Source organism: Numenius arquata, chromosome 11 (genome assembly GCF_964106895.1).
Source record: "Numenius arquata chromosome 11, bNumArq3.hap1.1, whole genome shotgun sequence".
NCBI classification, from domain to species: domain Eukaryota; kingdom Metazoa; phylum Chordata; class Aves; order Charadriiformes; family Scolopacidae; genus Numenius; species Numenius arquata.
The window spans coordinates 29,410,056-29,426,063 of record NC_133586.1 but is presented as its reverse complement, the minus strand read 5'-3'; the positions used below and the strand labels follow the sequence as shown (position 1 = coordinate 29,426,063).

The following is a 16,008-nucleotide window of genomic DNA, read 5'->3' as shown; positions in this document are numbered from 1 at the left end:
TCAAGCCGGGAAGTCAGTCTGTGGGTCAAGGTCCGGGTCCAGATTACTGGGGTCCATGGCACAGGCACAGCTGTTGTTCTGGCCAGGACCCAGCAGCAAAACCTCAACTTAACCCACTCCCACAGGAAGGGATGGTTGGTCCTGCCATATACAAGACCATATGGCAGCCTCGGCTCCACAGGTACTCTCTAAGCTGGTCCCAAGCCCAGGGAGCCAAACCCTCACAGCAGTTGGGGGTTGGAGGGAGAAATGGAGGAATGCTCTCACAGCCCTTACAAATAGTTGCAGTAAAATCTGCAGTGATGTTAATTTTCTCTATACTGGCATCAGCAGGACTCACAGCCATCAACAGGCTCAGCTGGGCTGGCAGGGACCTCTGCAGGGCTCTGCCCCAAACTGCTGCTCACCGCAGGCCATCAGCATGGTCAGGGTTTGGCCAGTGTGGGAACATCCCTCACCCTGCTCCGTGCTCGTGCTTTGCTACAGCAAGTGACGTACCTGGAAGAGTCTGTTGCACTCCATTATCATGTGGGCCAAGCCCTGTGTTGCTGCCAGGTTCTCATTCAGCTCCCTCTGGTCTGGCTTCCCCAAGCTGCACTTCCTCTGGCTGGACCTATGGAGAGGGGAAGGCAGAAGACTGTGTGAGCGAGATGCCGTGAACCAGAGGTACAACGTGCCCGAGGGCTGGAAACCAGCACCTTCAGCAAAAACACGCTGCACTGATGGAACCTTCCGTGCTCATGTTGCGTTACTGCAGTGAGGTCCATAGACAGCATTCCCTCCCAGTACACCCTGAAAGGGCCCAGGACACTGCTGACCACTAGTAACGTATGTCCAAGAAAGGGAAGGCAAGGCTTTTTATTCCCCAAACACAGCATTTGTCCAAAGACAGCTATGACCCCAAACTGATTTGTGTGTAGCCTTCAAATACCAAGCTCCTTTGATACCCTGCAAAGCCCATGCAGAACCTTTTAAATCCTTTGGCCCAAACCACACCAAATGTTTCAAAAACAGTCCTTGCTTTTAATTCATAATGATTATATGACATCATTAATCCTGGCTTCTTATACTTTTATCTGTGTGCATTCCTGCCAAATGGCTTGAAAATTGGGTGGAAGATAAGAGTCCTCAGCTCTGCTCCTCAAAGTCAGACCTGTCAGCTTCTACCCTTTGAAGTCAGAACCCTGCATTATGGCATTAATGCCCAGTTACACAAAAGCTAAAGCTTCAAAGCTTCCTGGCTTCTAAACAGTGACAACAAAGAGAAAACTCCGTTTCTATTTTTGGTCTTAGTATTTCAGAATAATGTTTATGTAAACCAAAGAGGCACAACTCTCAAAGTATGTCTCCCAGGAGCTCAAATGCAACTGCAATCCAGGAAGGACCTGCTGCCACTCCAGCTCCATCGCATCGCCCGCTGCCCTTGCAGTGGCCACACGGCTCCCTGGCCGTGTGCCAGCTCAGCCCAGGGAGAGCTGGGCAGCCCCAGCCTCTTAGGCATTTTTGGATGTGTTGTGCCATTCAAAAGAACAGTCCTTAGTGCTTTCTTTCCCCTTCCTGCGCTATCCAGAGCCTGCGCTGTTATCCTGAAAGACACCGATAGCACATCCAACAGCTTCTGCCTTGGAACTGCTCCTCATCCTCAGATCCCCGTGTGAGGTGATGCGCTCGCTACTCTGATGGGTGCACAATGTCTCCATCAGACAGCTGTCCTTTTCTACCCTGATACGTGTCTGTCCATACATAGGAGCATGGAGTACAGCAAACAGCCCTGCCTCAGGAGACCAGATAAGACATGAATGCTCTGAGATTAGTTGTCTACTTTGGCCCAAGGGCACCTTCCTCCCTGCACGTACAAACAGGGGATGTTATGCAACCCAGATACTTTTACTTATTAAGATAAATTTACAAAATCCCTGTGGCTTGGTTTGGCAGGAGCCATCCCTTTGTCACCCAGCAGAACCAGTGTCAGTGACTGCTACAATCTGCCAGTTGTCTGCAGGTCCTTCAAGCTGCACCTGAGCTTAGGTGCCAGTGCAGAAGCTACATTTTCAATGGCCAGCACCACCTTAATGCAAACAATGGGCCACATGCTGGACTGCTGGACAGCCAGACCTGTGGGCAACCACAAAGAGCACAGCAGTCGTGAGGCAGGCAGGCTAGCTCACATGCAGACCAGTCGGGGGCATGACAGTGGGGCCTTACCACTGTTCTCTACACTGGACTGGATCACTCCATGCATGGTGGTCACAGAATCAGAATCTTTGTGGTGTGAAGAGACCTTCAAGATCACCAAGTCCAGCTGTTAACCCAGCACTGCCAAGTTATCACTCAACCATGTCCCTCAGCACTACGTCTTTTAAATACCTCCAGGGATGGCAACTCAACCACTTCTCTGGACCTGAACAATCATATTTGAGACAAACCCCAAGACACGTACACTACTTCCCCCTTAAAAGCAGACACTGGTCCTAGGCCAGCTACAGAAAGCACTGTTACAAAGAACACTATGGACAGCAGCAACGCCAGCCTTCAGATGCCAATACCTAGTGGAGGAGGAGGAACTATCCCTTCTCAGGGTGTTGAGGTGAAACAATGAAGGTGCAAGACAGACAGCAATGTTGGTTGGGGTCATCTGGTTCTCCTCAACAAAAGCAACCACATCTCGCAGAAAGAACAGGAGGATTTTCAAAGCTTCTCGGTTTTCCTTTGGGAGAAGGAGTATAGCAGCCTGGACAGCCTGAAACTGCTGATCCTTTGGCACGTCTGAAAAGAAAAAAAATGATGAAAACCACATGTGACTCTCAGAGGAAGCATCCATCAACAGAGTCCCAAGCAGGGCATTGAAACTGTAGGTTCATCCATTTTCCTGTCACTCCAGTTCACAACATGCAACACAAAGGCCGTTATCACAGTCACATCACGCAAGGACAGTTTTCTCCTGTTCCTGTCAAGATGCACTTTCACACCCAGTGATGCTGGTGCTTGACTTGCAATTTATCTTGAAGACCATGCTAATGAACTGGCTCTGGTTGCTACCCAAATAAGGGCTTGTCTCCCCATAAAATAGCACTCTGCAATGACCCTTTGGAGCAGATATAGCTACTCTATTGTCTTTTCCTTTCAGCTTCAGGCATGACGAGAACAGGTGCTCTCGGTTAACTCAATAGAGAGAACAACGTTTTTGCCAAGAGATTTGAATTCACACTGAAAGCCAGAGAGACTGTGTGCCCAAGCAGCTCCTGCAGGAGAACAGGTATGGTTCATCCTGCCATGCATCCCCCTATCATCAGGATGTCTCCAATTTACACCACTACATCACGTCTCTTTCCCTTCAAGCAGATGCACATGCACAGAACACTCAAAATGCACTTCTGGGTGAAAGCGGCACATTTCTTATCTACAAAAGATAGTAGTTTAATCTGGGCACTTGCTTAAGTCACATGTGGCACAAGAGTAGGATAATTCAGTCATTTGCTGTTTCTATCCCAAAACAAGAAATGGGAGGTGGACAGCGGCCAGGTTATGATAAATGGAAGAAAAGGGTTGCACATCCATTGGACATAGGAATTGCGGGGCTCCTTACAAAAAGGATTTGTGGATGCAAAAAGGAAACTTGCTTCAAACAAATAAACCATTTTCAGATAAAATTCTAAAAGCCTGACGGGTTAAAAAATAAAACCCAAGCAAACTTTCATGAACTTACACCATACACAAGACAGCAGCAGCTCATGTACTCATGTCAATAAAAGTCACGCAAAACAGGCTGAAAACTATCCTGTTTCTAGCCACTCTGATAGCTCATACTTTGACTTTCAAAACCTTCTCTGAAAGAAACTTGCCTGTAGCAACATCATCATAAGCCCCTACAGCAAGTTTCTTCCCCAACCCAGCTGCTTTTTAAAGGTGGGTTCCTTGAGGGCAAAGTACTGGAGATGGAACCCACTTAAAACTATATTCACTGCTAGGTTTGAGCTTCACATTTCCTTTTTACTTAAGGTTGAGTTGCTGTGAGAGCACACGCAGAAAGTTTCCAGGCAGAGAGGCTGTTTCACAGCAACTGTGCTTGGGCACCTTAATAAAGAAATTTCATCAATAGAACGTGACTTCTTGCACAAGGAGCTACTTCATATCATGAACAAGGGGACTAGATTCTTAATTTTGCATAAGGAAATGACCAACTAAGAAGGCTGCTGCAACATATGTTATTACATTCATCCTTCAAAGAACAGAAAAGACACAATGTTAGAAAATAGCTGGCCCATGGGATGCAGACGTGAAGCTCCGAAGTCCGGAGCCACAATGAACTCAGCTTTTCAGAAACGTCCTGCCTGCCTGGTCTCCTCTGACCACAGGGGGACACAGTATTAGTCCTAGTCTGGCCACTGCCTTGCACAGCTGAATATTAAGATATTCAAGGAACTAGAAAACTATAGTTTTTGTTACCTACATTGGTAGATGTGGAGGAAGGATTCACAGAGCCTGCTGGTAAATATAGGCTCAGGAAGGTCTCGGAAATACTGCTTCACCATATCAGCCACATCAAACGCTGACTGCCCTTCGTAACATACGTTGTTTGGGCTGGTTTCATTCATTTCTCTTAAAGACAGAATCCTGGATTTAACACCAGATTTTCGGAACAAGCCAACCTGTGGGTAAAAGAATATTAAAGACAAAGAGAGGAGTCATCAGGAATCAAAGCTCTGACAAATAACTGATTCTTCACTTTCCTTTTGATAACTTAGACCCTATGGCAGTGGGATCTAACACCAAAACATTTTTGTATCATTAGAAGCAGCATGGATATTCCTCCCAGGCAAACCATGACTGATGCCCACAGAACCAGCTGTGAAAGACATGCTAGTTTTCATTTTTGTTTGCTCGCTTGCTTTTTATTTAATGCAAAGTTTCTCTTTTTGACTTTTAAAATTATTAGCATTGACATCTGTCAGTTTGCTTGAGCAGGCTGTGTTCACACATTAGAGCTGCAAGTTTCTAGTGCAAAAATGTGTGTTCAAATGTACATTGATGCCCATGCTGGAGAAAACAAACACTCCGTGTCAGAGAATCTCACAGAGATGACTTTAACATCTGATCCATCTGATCTTCTATAAGTCAGCAAAGGGCAATTGCCATTCTGAGGGAAATTATTATTTTAATATGAATGTCAATCCAGTTTCAGAGAAAACTTGGATCTAGAAGTTTCCCACGAACTCGATACCAACAAAGCTTCTGCTGAACGTTTCACTGCGTACCACTAAGAGTATTTACATTCATTATTTTATTTATATTAACTGAATAGATACAATGACCTCAAAAGGAAAAACACTGCTTTCACAAGAAACTGTTTGCTCACATTCCGGTATGTGCCACCAAACTGCACTGTAGCATTTTGTGCGCACATTTGTGTGCACACTTTTGTGCGTAATATTACACACCTGGACAGTTGCAAAGCATAGAAAAAAAAAGCCCTTTCTTTAACTGATACATGTCATGGAGTCTCCTATTTCTGCACCTATGCTATAGAGATAACAGATGCAACACACGCTTTCACCACCATGCACACATCTCCACTTAGTGGATAAATACGGATTTGAGAGCCAGAAAAAGATGTTACAGGCACTGCTTTAATATGTTTTATCTCTGCTTAGTGGTACCTTTCAGCTGAAACAAGACTGATTATCACATTAGCTCTGGCACTACCAGCAACCACAGAACAGAGGGAATAATGACATTTTGTGGTAGATACACTTCCTCAGGGAGCAGAGACATGCTGCCTCACCAGGAGAAGACAGCTTGACTGCCTGCACTGAGAGAACTGACTGCAGATGATTTCAGTGTGGCAAGGCACAAAAATACAGCACAGGACTGAAGGTATTCCCAGAAGGAAACAGTACCTGCTCAGATCTAGACCTTAGGAAGCAAGAAAGTCCCTCACAAAAGCTGGAAGCAGAGACTGGTTCCCTGGAGCAGATCCACTTATGGAACAGAGCTGCCTCAAATTCATACCTGGTCAAGGAAGTGGCTTCTCAAATAGTCCAGTGCTTGCAGGATGCCATTAGGCAGTGGGTGGCTTGTTCGCTGAACGTTCAGAAGCAAAGGAACCCCAAACACATTTTTGTCCTTGTAGTCAGAGGCTTTAATTTTTTTGATGAACTTTGGTATAGTCCTGAAAAAAAAAAAACAGTGCATGCAACCGATTAGCTCTGCAGCCCAATTCCGTCTGCCGCTCTAGTTAGAGGCATGGGAAAGGATTTAGTTATACTTGCCACAACCCCAAATTCTGCCACATACCTGTACACACAGCATCATAAGATAGACAGAAAATCCTGAACGGCAATTACAGGAATGACTTCCTCATTTCAAAACTGAAATTATCTAATAAAGCAACCTCATGTGACATACGCTTCATCCCTTTAGGACACTGCAGGCTTTTTTCACTTCTTTCTATATTCAAGTATCAGATCCCTATCACAAGATGCTAACTTGTATTCCTAAGTCCTCTGAGTGCCTGACTTCGTCATTATTTTAGTTCAAACTGGGTCTTGACCTGAAGAGATGGATTCTCAGCCCAGCCAGCTCCCACCTCAGGTCCTGTGAAGGACCTCTGACAAAGGCCTGCAAACAAGCAAATTTAGAGAGAAACTAGAACGTGCTTTACAATCAGTAACAACGTGACCACCAGTGAGGAGCAAAAGCGCAGTCCATAGCAGAGGAAATCCTGGAGCCATTGAAATAACCATGAAACTGCCAGTGATTTAACAGGATGAAATTCCTCATCTTTGACATGTGTAATCGGGGCAGACAAGAAAATTCACCTGCTCACACTGAATCCTCTCTTTCCAGCACAGGTTGCTTTAGTATTAGACAACTTACCAGTTCCAGCCCTGCTTGCTGGAAGGGGAGTATCTGTCCATCAGAGCAGTGAGTTTCAATAAAGCCAGCTTTTGTGTCCGGGCGAGCTGGGCAGCTGACTGGGTATCAGTCTGGATGGAAAGGCTTTCCAAGCTCACGCTCTCGTCCACAGGCCAGTGTTGGTTTCCATGCCTATGGGATAAATAGTTTAAGCTCAGGACTATTTCCATTGTCCCTGTTAGTTTTCTGCCTCCATCTGTGAAGACTTGAGAGCAGCCCTTAGGAGAAGGACTTGGGGGTGTTGGTGGATGAGAAGCTCAACATGAGCCAGCAAAGTGCGCTTGCAGCCCAGAAATCCAACCACATTCTGGGCTGCATCAAAAGAAGTGTGGCCTGCAGGGTGAAGGGGGGGATTCTACCCCTCTACTCTGCTCTGGTGAGACTCCACCTGGAATACTGTGTCCAGCTCTGGAGTCCTCAGTACAGAAAGGACGTGGACGTGTTGGAACAGGTCCGGAGGAGGGCCATGAAGATGCTCAGAGGGCTGGAGCCCCTCTGCTGTGAGAACAGGCTGAGAGATTTGGGGTTGTTCAGCCTGGAGAAGAGAAGACTCCAGGGAGACCTCAGAGACCCTTCCAGTACCTAAAGGGGCTCCAGGAAAGCTGGGGAGGGACTCTTCATCAGGGAGTGGAGCGATAGGGTGAGGGGCAATGGTTTCAAACTGAAAGGGGGGAGATTTACATTAGATCTTAAGAAGAAATTATTTACTGTGAGGGTGGTGAGACACTGGAACAGGTTGCCCAGAGAAGCTGTGGATGCCCCATCCCTGGAGGCTAGGCTGGATGGGGCTTTGAGCAACCTGGTCTGGTGGGAGGTGTCCCTGCCCAGGGCAGAGGGGGTGGAACTAGATGATCTTTAAGGTCCCTTCCAACCCAAACCATTCTATGACTCTAAACCACCTGCAGTTCCCAAGCTTCTTAGTTGCATTTAAACGATGTACTTCTCACCCAGGAGGTACTCTGGCAATACAAAATGTTTCAGTAAGCAATGCAGGAAGCTAGCCATAAAGTCTGATTCCAAATGTCTAACAAGCGCTCATGCAGAAAATGAGCACCCTACTTTCAATAGAGGTCAGAGCAGACTTAGATACCAGAGTGTCTACAGAACAGCAGTACCTGGCACCAGCGGCACAGACCCTGCTGCCCCGAACAGACTTTTGTTTTGGAAAAGCAATTACATTTTGAGTGGAGAGTATCAATGGGGAATGGTTCCCAAGGGGCAATCTACTAGGGAAAACCAGGGATGGCTGACCTGTTGGTCTTCATAGAGTCTGTCATGTATGTCAGTTCTGCAGGAATGATCTCCTTGCCCAGTTCACAACTGCTCTCTCCCTCAGTGGCTGGGAGGTTTACTGTCTTATCTTCCAAGCCCTCTGTTTCAAGACAGATTTCTTTAGGAGAGGATGGATACAAAGAGGTCAAGTCACTGGCAAAGTCTGAATCTCCATCATCTGAGAACTTCTCTGTCCACTGATTAACCAACTTTTTGAGACCATTGACATCTTCTATAACATTGTTCAGTTCTGAAAAAACGTCATCATCACCAACTTGTGCTGCCTCCAAATTGTCTAGTTCAATATCGGGCATGTTGTCATATACACTTAGTCTGTTATTTGCACTCGAAAGGGGGCTCCTGGGGGCTTTGGAGTCCTTGGAACTGCTTCTGCTCCGGTTCCTCCTGCACCCATGAAAGCTCCCAGTTCTCCAGTTGATGGAAGAGTTGTCTACTGGAGACAGGGAGCTGTTTGTAAGTGCTTTGGGGAAAGTCCCAGGTTTATGGCCTTGTGGTATTTGAAACATCTGGTTCATTTGTAACTTCGTGTCATTTTTCAGATGTTGCTGAGATAGATTATTCCACAGCAAGAGCTTGCCAGAATCCAAGTCCTCTGCACACACTCCCATTCCTTCACAGTGGCTTCGTGGTTTTATAGGAGGACTTGTAGCACCCACTGTGCTGCTATTCTCAGACTGGTTGCTGCTATTGCAGCTCTGGGAAGAAAAGGAAGAATTGTTCTTTGTTTGGATGCCAGAGAGGTCAGAAATATTTACACAGTTCAGCATCTTCATCTTTTCTTCATTAAGTCCTTCCAGAAGAACAGGTTCACTTATTATGGGTTTGGCCTTTGACTGACCACTCCTCAAGTTGCAGCTCCTTAAGTGCAACTTCTCCATTTTCTTTAGAAGGCTCTTCCTCTTGGATTGTGACTTATCCAAAAGTTTCTCCTCACTGGTGGTACTTAAACATTCACTAGGGGGAGGAGAACAACTAAAAGTAGAGTCCAGTGAAGCCATCTTAATTGAGGAACATCTTGAGGAACTCGTGCTGGTTTCCACATCTTCAAAAGGTTTTGGGATGCTACCAATGTCACTGTCACCACTGCTAGTACTGTGAATTGAGGACACGTCATGTTTCTCACCATGATCCAGAAAGACTGTACCCTCGTTGCTGATGCTCTTCAGTATTGGACTGCCTGGGACTGATGCACTAGCACCTTCCTCTCCTGGGAAGCCTTCTATGCTCTCAATACGAGACCATCTCTGACTGCACCTCTCATAAGCCCATCTGTTACTTATTGCACAAGGTTCATCATCTTCAGAGTCATCACTCTTAGAAGGAAAAAAAAAGTACAGATCAAGGGCAAAGTTTGGCAAACTTTAAATTACAAAAAAATGTAACAAAAAAAGGAGACTTGAATTTTCTGCCTACCTCCAAAACCCCTGAGGCCACCCTAAGGAAATGTGACCATTCAGTTACTGAAGGTCTGCCCTCAGCTCTGTTCTGTTAGATGAAAAGCATGCTGACAAATTACTCCCAAGCACGCTGACAAATCTGGTAAGTTTACCACAAGAAAAAATGACAGATTTGATCTCAGGATGAAAAATTCTGTTTTGCAGCAAATCCAAAGGTTTTGAAAGATAATTGTAGTGGGTTTACATGGCCTTTCCTAATGCCAAAGTTTCACTGTCAGATCTTAAGTAAGACGTAAAACTACTTAGGAAAGAAATAAAAGGCATGCTGAGGTGGAGCCTTGGTGTAACTATTGGACAGTAATGTGTGTCAAATTAATTTTAAAAACTGTTTCAAAACCCACCCTTAACCTACCTTACAAAGATACAAAATGAACATTACATAATTTCAATCTCCATCACTATGCTTTTCAATGGAAAATGCAAACGGAAGAGCTTTGCATGAAAGAAAAGTTCAGAAACTTCTAATCCTTCCAACACCTTTTAAAAAGAGGTTTTTGATATAATAGCTAAACACATTTTTAGTGAGAAAATTAATTTTATTTTGCAAACATACTTGTTTCCTCTGGCGTCTTATTTCCACTTTCATTGATGCACATTTGTTCAACGTGTTCAACCGTCTAGAGTATAAGAAAAAACGGAAGTTTTAAATTTAGACTATTTTATTTCTTGAAAACAAACATGCACTAAACTAGTTGTGAACTTCTACCATGGAGTCTTCATTATTGACATCAAAGACCAACATTCTGTTAGAGAATGCACCTGTCTAAAAAGGTGCCAAAACCAGTGCCAACTAACCCCGTGATGTTCACAGTTCCAGTTTTGCCATGTTAAAATTGGGCCATTGGCCATCTTAAAAAGAGGACCATAATTAATCAGTTAATTAAAATCATATTATGAGTTTTCATGATCGTGAAAAACTGTATATTGATTTAAGATTTTGAAAATGAAAGAAACCCTGAGTCAACTTCTTTAAAAAAAAAAAAAAAAAAAAAAAGAAGACATTAACCTATATCCTTGGAAGGACTTTTAATGAAAACATGTGGAATCAATAAGACCTCAAACTAGTCAGTTATTTAACTGTCAAAAAAATATGTGGCATCAAGAGGGAGACATACTGACAGTCTTCAAGGAACACTCGGGACAGAAGTCATATCAATAAACAAAACATAGCTGAAGTTCTCTAATATCTGCTGTGCATTAGAGATGTCTATGTGAACAGCTCCTGTTGGTGCTCCTATTACAAGCAGAATCTGAATTCAGGTAACCAACCAATACAGAAAAGGACCAAACCACTTTTCCAGAAGAATAACTTTCCACTCCCTTAGGGGCTAGAAGTTCTTATTGCATCCCTTGGGTCGGCCAAGTGGCATGGATAGTCTGGAATTCACTTCACCTGCTAAACAATCTCATGATGAGAAGGCTTCAAAAACTGCAGTAAGTAATAAGAAGAATGCCGCTGCACTATCTTGGCACTCTTACATGGGAAAAGTCCAAAGAGCAGCGAGTTTGACTTTGCACTGACAATGCAATTTCACACTCTGAACGGCTGTGGCAAAATAATAATTTTAGATCAATGCCTTTGCTTCTCACTCAAAAAACTTTTCAGGAAAACAAACCAGAAAAAGTATCTCTTGTGCAGATCATTTTAGCTGTTTAACTTGTGGAATAGCTCTGGGGAAGCTCCCTAGTCAGAGGAAATCCCTGCACTCCCTAATATGCAATTCTCAAGAGCAAACTGCTGTGGTACCATATGCTTGCAGGGAACTGATTGTTCTTCCTCAGCCTGCAGGCATTTTGCAGTACAGAAAAGACAGATTTGATGCTTAGTGTAGTGTCACTGAGACCTGGGCTGAAGAAGACGTGCAGACATATCCTTACTTTACCTTTAAATTCTTAAAACAACCAACTTCAGTGGTACTAAAGTATGTGCTTCGTACTGTAGCGTGAAGTCTATTCAGTCACAGCATTGGTGACTTTGTTAGTCTCTGACAAAAACTAAGGTATGAAAGGATGAATGACAAATAATATGGGCCCTGGAGGTATTAAAGATGATTCATAATTAACCTTTACCTGAATAGTGATTCAATCGCATCTCCATCTAAAAATTCATGATCTTTCCTCACAGTTTTTACATCAATAGGAAACTGCATATCTGTGAACAGAAAAGTTGAATCTGAAAACTGAGTTATAATTGCGAAGACTTTGAAGTTTGCAACATATTTATCATAGGTGAAATATATCTAAATCTATTTCTATAGCTATATATTCACACAAATGTCCTTCAGGTAAGTGAGGATCAGCTCCATAGAGCAAGTGGGACAATAAATGCATCTTCTTGCTGTCATTAGTTACAGACAGACAAGCATTTGCTGCATTTCCAGGAGCTTGCTGTGACTAAGTACAGTGAATAAGTCAAGAAATTAAAAATTAAAGTTTTGCTTTGGTTAGGTTTTCTGCAACTTCTGCCTTCAAGTGCAGTATAAAACCAGGAGTATTTTACATAAGTTTTTCTGGATTGTAAGGTACAATGCAGCATGTGACATAGACATTTGAGGTGTAGTGAGCCTGACACACCATGCTGTGCTTGAAGCTAATGGATACACCAGCTGAAGAGCTCAACACTCCGGCTTCTGAGATTTAGCCTTGCAGGTGAGGGAACCAGTGAGGTCCACCAGTATTTTCTTGGCTTACTTTTTAAACTTAATTTACCCAGTGAAGTCAGGAGACGACATAAACAACAAGGTAATGCAGAGGATTCATTATCCAGAAGCACGACAATGTATATTTCCAACAAACTGTGAGATTGACAGTTTATATAATAAAGTCTGTATTATGTAGTAATAATATATAAAATAATAAATATATAATATAATAAAATATATATGTAAAAATAATAAATACATAAAATAATAATATATAATAAAATATAATGTAGTCAAACGGGAAGCATGTCCATGAGACATCATGTTTCACACTATACAGCTTTCACATTTGGCTCTATTGCTTGACTTCCAATTTCTAATTTTGCAATGAAGAGGGGAGGTGGGAATGAAAGCAGGTAGAAGTTATTGTTAGTTCTTTTAAATGTAGTTCTTTGATGAAAATCTCTTGTAAAAATAGATTAGCTTTTGGTACATTCAATTTTTGTAACAATAAACATATTTTAAAGAAGAACAGTTTAAGCTATAACCACAAGCATTGTCTGAAATTTATACAAGTTCTCAACAAATCCATAGCTCCCCCACAAGTAAAAAGCACTCTTTGTAGCTTTAGCAACATGAAAACCTGCTGAAATTGCACTGTTTGACTGTGGCTGGCTGCCTCTGAGTATCTGTCTTAAAAACTTATGATTGCAAGATGATTTTTCCAACATTCTTTTTCAAAACACCAATAAAACAATTTTGCTCAAAACCACAGGCTGGAGAGCCTTATATGAGTTTTGCTTGCAATCAGTGCATCGGAAAAACACCTCAGAACTCCAAGGAAAAGAGCTTGAGAAAATTATAAGCAACTGAAAATCACAAAAGCAGACATTTGACTGCATTACAGTCTATCAGTAACCAGCAAAGATTTGGTACTTTACAGAATCTACCGAGTCCACACCAACCCAATTAAGATGTCACTTCTGCAAGAACACATATCAGGTTGCTATTTTTCTACAGGTTTGCATGAAGACGTTACAGAATTTGGACGTGCTTCCATTGAAAGTGTCAAGTTCTGAAAGGTTATTTGTGTAAACAATTCTGCTTGAATTCAGCGTCAGCTGCTTGACAAGTCTTTGGGATCATACCTTCAAATAGCTGCGCATACTGGGGAAAGCCGGCAGCTCTCAGCCAGTCGCAGGCTTCTCTGGCTTCAATTTCTGCAATGAGAACATAAAATTTTTCAATTAGAGTGCTCACAAGAATTAGCATTTTCACAATATTCACAATTTTCACAAAACAAGCTAATTTTATCCGGTAGATTCTCAGAGAATCCCGCTTATGAATGCTTTGTTTGCGCATTACTAGAAAGAAAGACATTCTTGTATCCGACACAGCTCTGGAGCAGTCATTCCAACACAGGATAGATCACGAACACACGAGAGCCCAGATATGTGCACATACCTGAGATACCATACGTTGGTGAACATTCACTACCCCTGAGATGTGGAGAGTGAAGCATCTGTTATACGTCGAAACGAGTCACCAGAGAAGGGTGTATGATACACGTGTCTATGCCCTCACACGGCAAAGCCCATTCATGCATTCCAGTTCTGAGACATGGTGATAAGACACAAACAAATCCTATAAATAAACTTAAAATGCTATCACAACATTAATAACACTGGACACAGCCTAAGCATTCCCAGAACAAGAGTTCTCAGGAGTACCTGTTGCTAGGGCCTATCAATATTTATTTCCTTGCCAACTACCCACGCAACTTGGCAGCCACTTCAGCACAGCAGATGTAAGAATTAACTGCTCATTTTGTGACAATTCATAAAGCCCTATGGCCAATACTGTAACATTCCCATAGGAGCAGCATATAACTTCACAGAATCACAGAACACTCACCAGATGCCTCAAAAACATAAACATGTTTAGCATGAGTACGTGCCGGCAGGCTCTAAACTCCGCAAATACTAGAAATTACTGGGTCTGTTGAAGAGGAAAGGATTCCCATTCTGCACTTTTTCTGTGTCTGTGTGCACGTTCCAACAGCCACCAACCAAAAGGCACAAATCACTTTGAAAGAAATGTTTTAACAGTACCTTAAAATCAAGTAAGCTCAGTAGAGAGAAATGTTTTTAAAGTGCAGCATGGAACAGGCCAGAGGAACAGACCTGCTTCTTAAAACTATTTTCTTTACACATACACTCAAAGATTAGGATTCCAAGGCACTTCACACACATACCTATCCAAATTCACTGCTTCCTTTGCTCTGACTTCTCAGTTGTAAGTTATTAGTGCAACAGACTGAAGAAACTAATCAAAAAACTTACAGCACTTCCATGATTTTATTATTCTACTTCTAAACTTTAAATTATTTCCATTATCACTTGAGTCACTTGGACAATACCATCCATAACAAAGGCCTTTCTGCACAAAACTCTGTGGCTTTTTCATCTGAGAATAAAGCGATACCACAGGATGATAAGGGTATTTCTACATAAAACAGATGCATGACTCCTTTTTTTTCCCCCAAACTGCAGAACAGAAACTAATTTCTTACACAATAGCCTATATACACTATGCCTACATTTATTACTATACTCAGTGCCATAATTTATCATAATCTTTATCATAACACAGCATTTTCTGAATACCAAGACAGGGGATTGATAAAACACAAGCATTGTACTCACAGAGCAAAGCAGGAAAGAAAAAAAAAAAATTGTAGAAAAGAGCCAGGAGGGTGACCAGTCAAACACTAAAAGTCTTCACAGAGACAAAGAGAGTCACGCTTAGGAAAACCCAGCAGAGTCGCTCAACCAGCTCGGCTGTGGAGAAACGAGAGCTGTCCTCATTCCAGACCCCACTTTAAACTGGTCAACTGGAGCCTGTGCACAGGGTTCCTGAGCTCAGATAGGAGAGTGACTGGGTAAGAGTTGGAGCTTCCCCAGTCCCCAACAGGTTAAAAGTACAACTCTATTTTTAGAACAAACCGGGCTGTGAACAGTGATGCCAATAAGAACAGGCTAGAAAATACTTTCAACGAATATGACTGAAAATACAATGGCATTCTCACACTTAGTGGTGGCCTCTTCCATAGGAGAAGGACAGAGGAGCTGGGGTAATTTTCTTTGCTAAAGTAAATCTTCAGCCCTTTTAACATACCTTTGCACAGCCCCACGTTGCAATGTCTGTGTTAGGAGGCAACAATAAGCACTAAAAAGTTCTTCACCTGCATGTCTACAATTATTTGCCATTAGATTTACTGTGATTACTTCATTGCTAAAATAATTACCAAAAGGGTCCTACCGATACCACTGGATTTCAGGGGCATCTAAGCTGCCTCCTTCCAATCCTACTGCAAATTGAAATCATGAAGGGATAATGGATGCCTCGGAATTTTACTTTAATGAAAAGAAACTCCCAGACCAACCTTTATTACAATGATAATGATCAATATGAGAGGAGGAAATAAAAAGGAAATAAGAAATAATTGCTCAAAAGGAAATAACTGCTCTCCATGGGGCTGCACTCGGTACTGATGCACAAGGCTGCTTTGCTTTTATGGCACATGCAGCCTGAAGGACAAGTGAAAACTCATTTGCTAGTAATGCTAGAATACAGATGAAGCACCCCAGCAGTGCTCTCCATTGGGACCCCAAAGAGTTCTAAAGCTCTGGGAATAAAAG

At 42.8% G+C, this 16,008-nt stretch overlaps 1 protein-coding gene across 1 annotated transcript in view; it reads right to left on the bottom strand.

Annotated features, from left to right (window-relative positions):
• Positions 1-16,008, bottom strand: part of LOC141470182 (rho GTPase-activating protein 7-like) — a 59,425-nt gene continuing 43,417 nt past the window's right edge. The window contains 10 exon segments of the mRNA XM_074156107.1: positions 1-18; positions 499-613; positions 2,547-2,766; positions 4,451-4,649; positions 6,010-6,169; positions 6,877-7,047; positions 8,167-9,521; positions 10,219-10,282; positions 11,736-11,817; positions 13,456-13,527. Coding sequence (XP_074012208.1) covers positions 1-18; positions 499-613; positions 2,547-2,766; positions 4,451-4,649; positions 6,010-6,169; positions 6,877-7,047; positions 8,167-9,521; positions 10,219-10,282; positions 11,736-11,817; positions 13,456-13,527 — 2,456 coding nt within the window.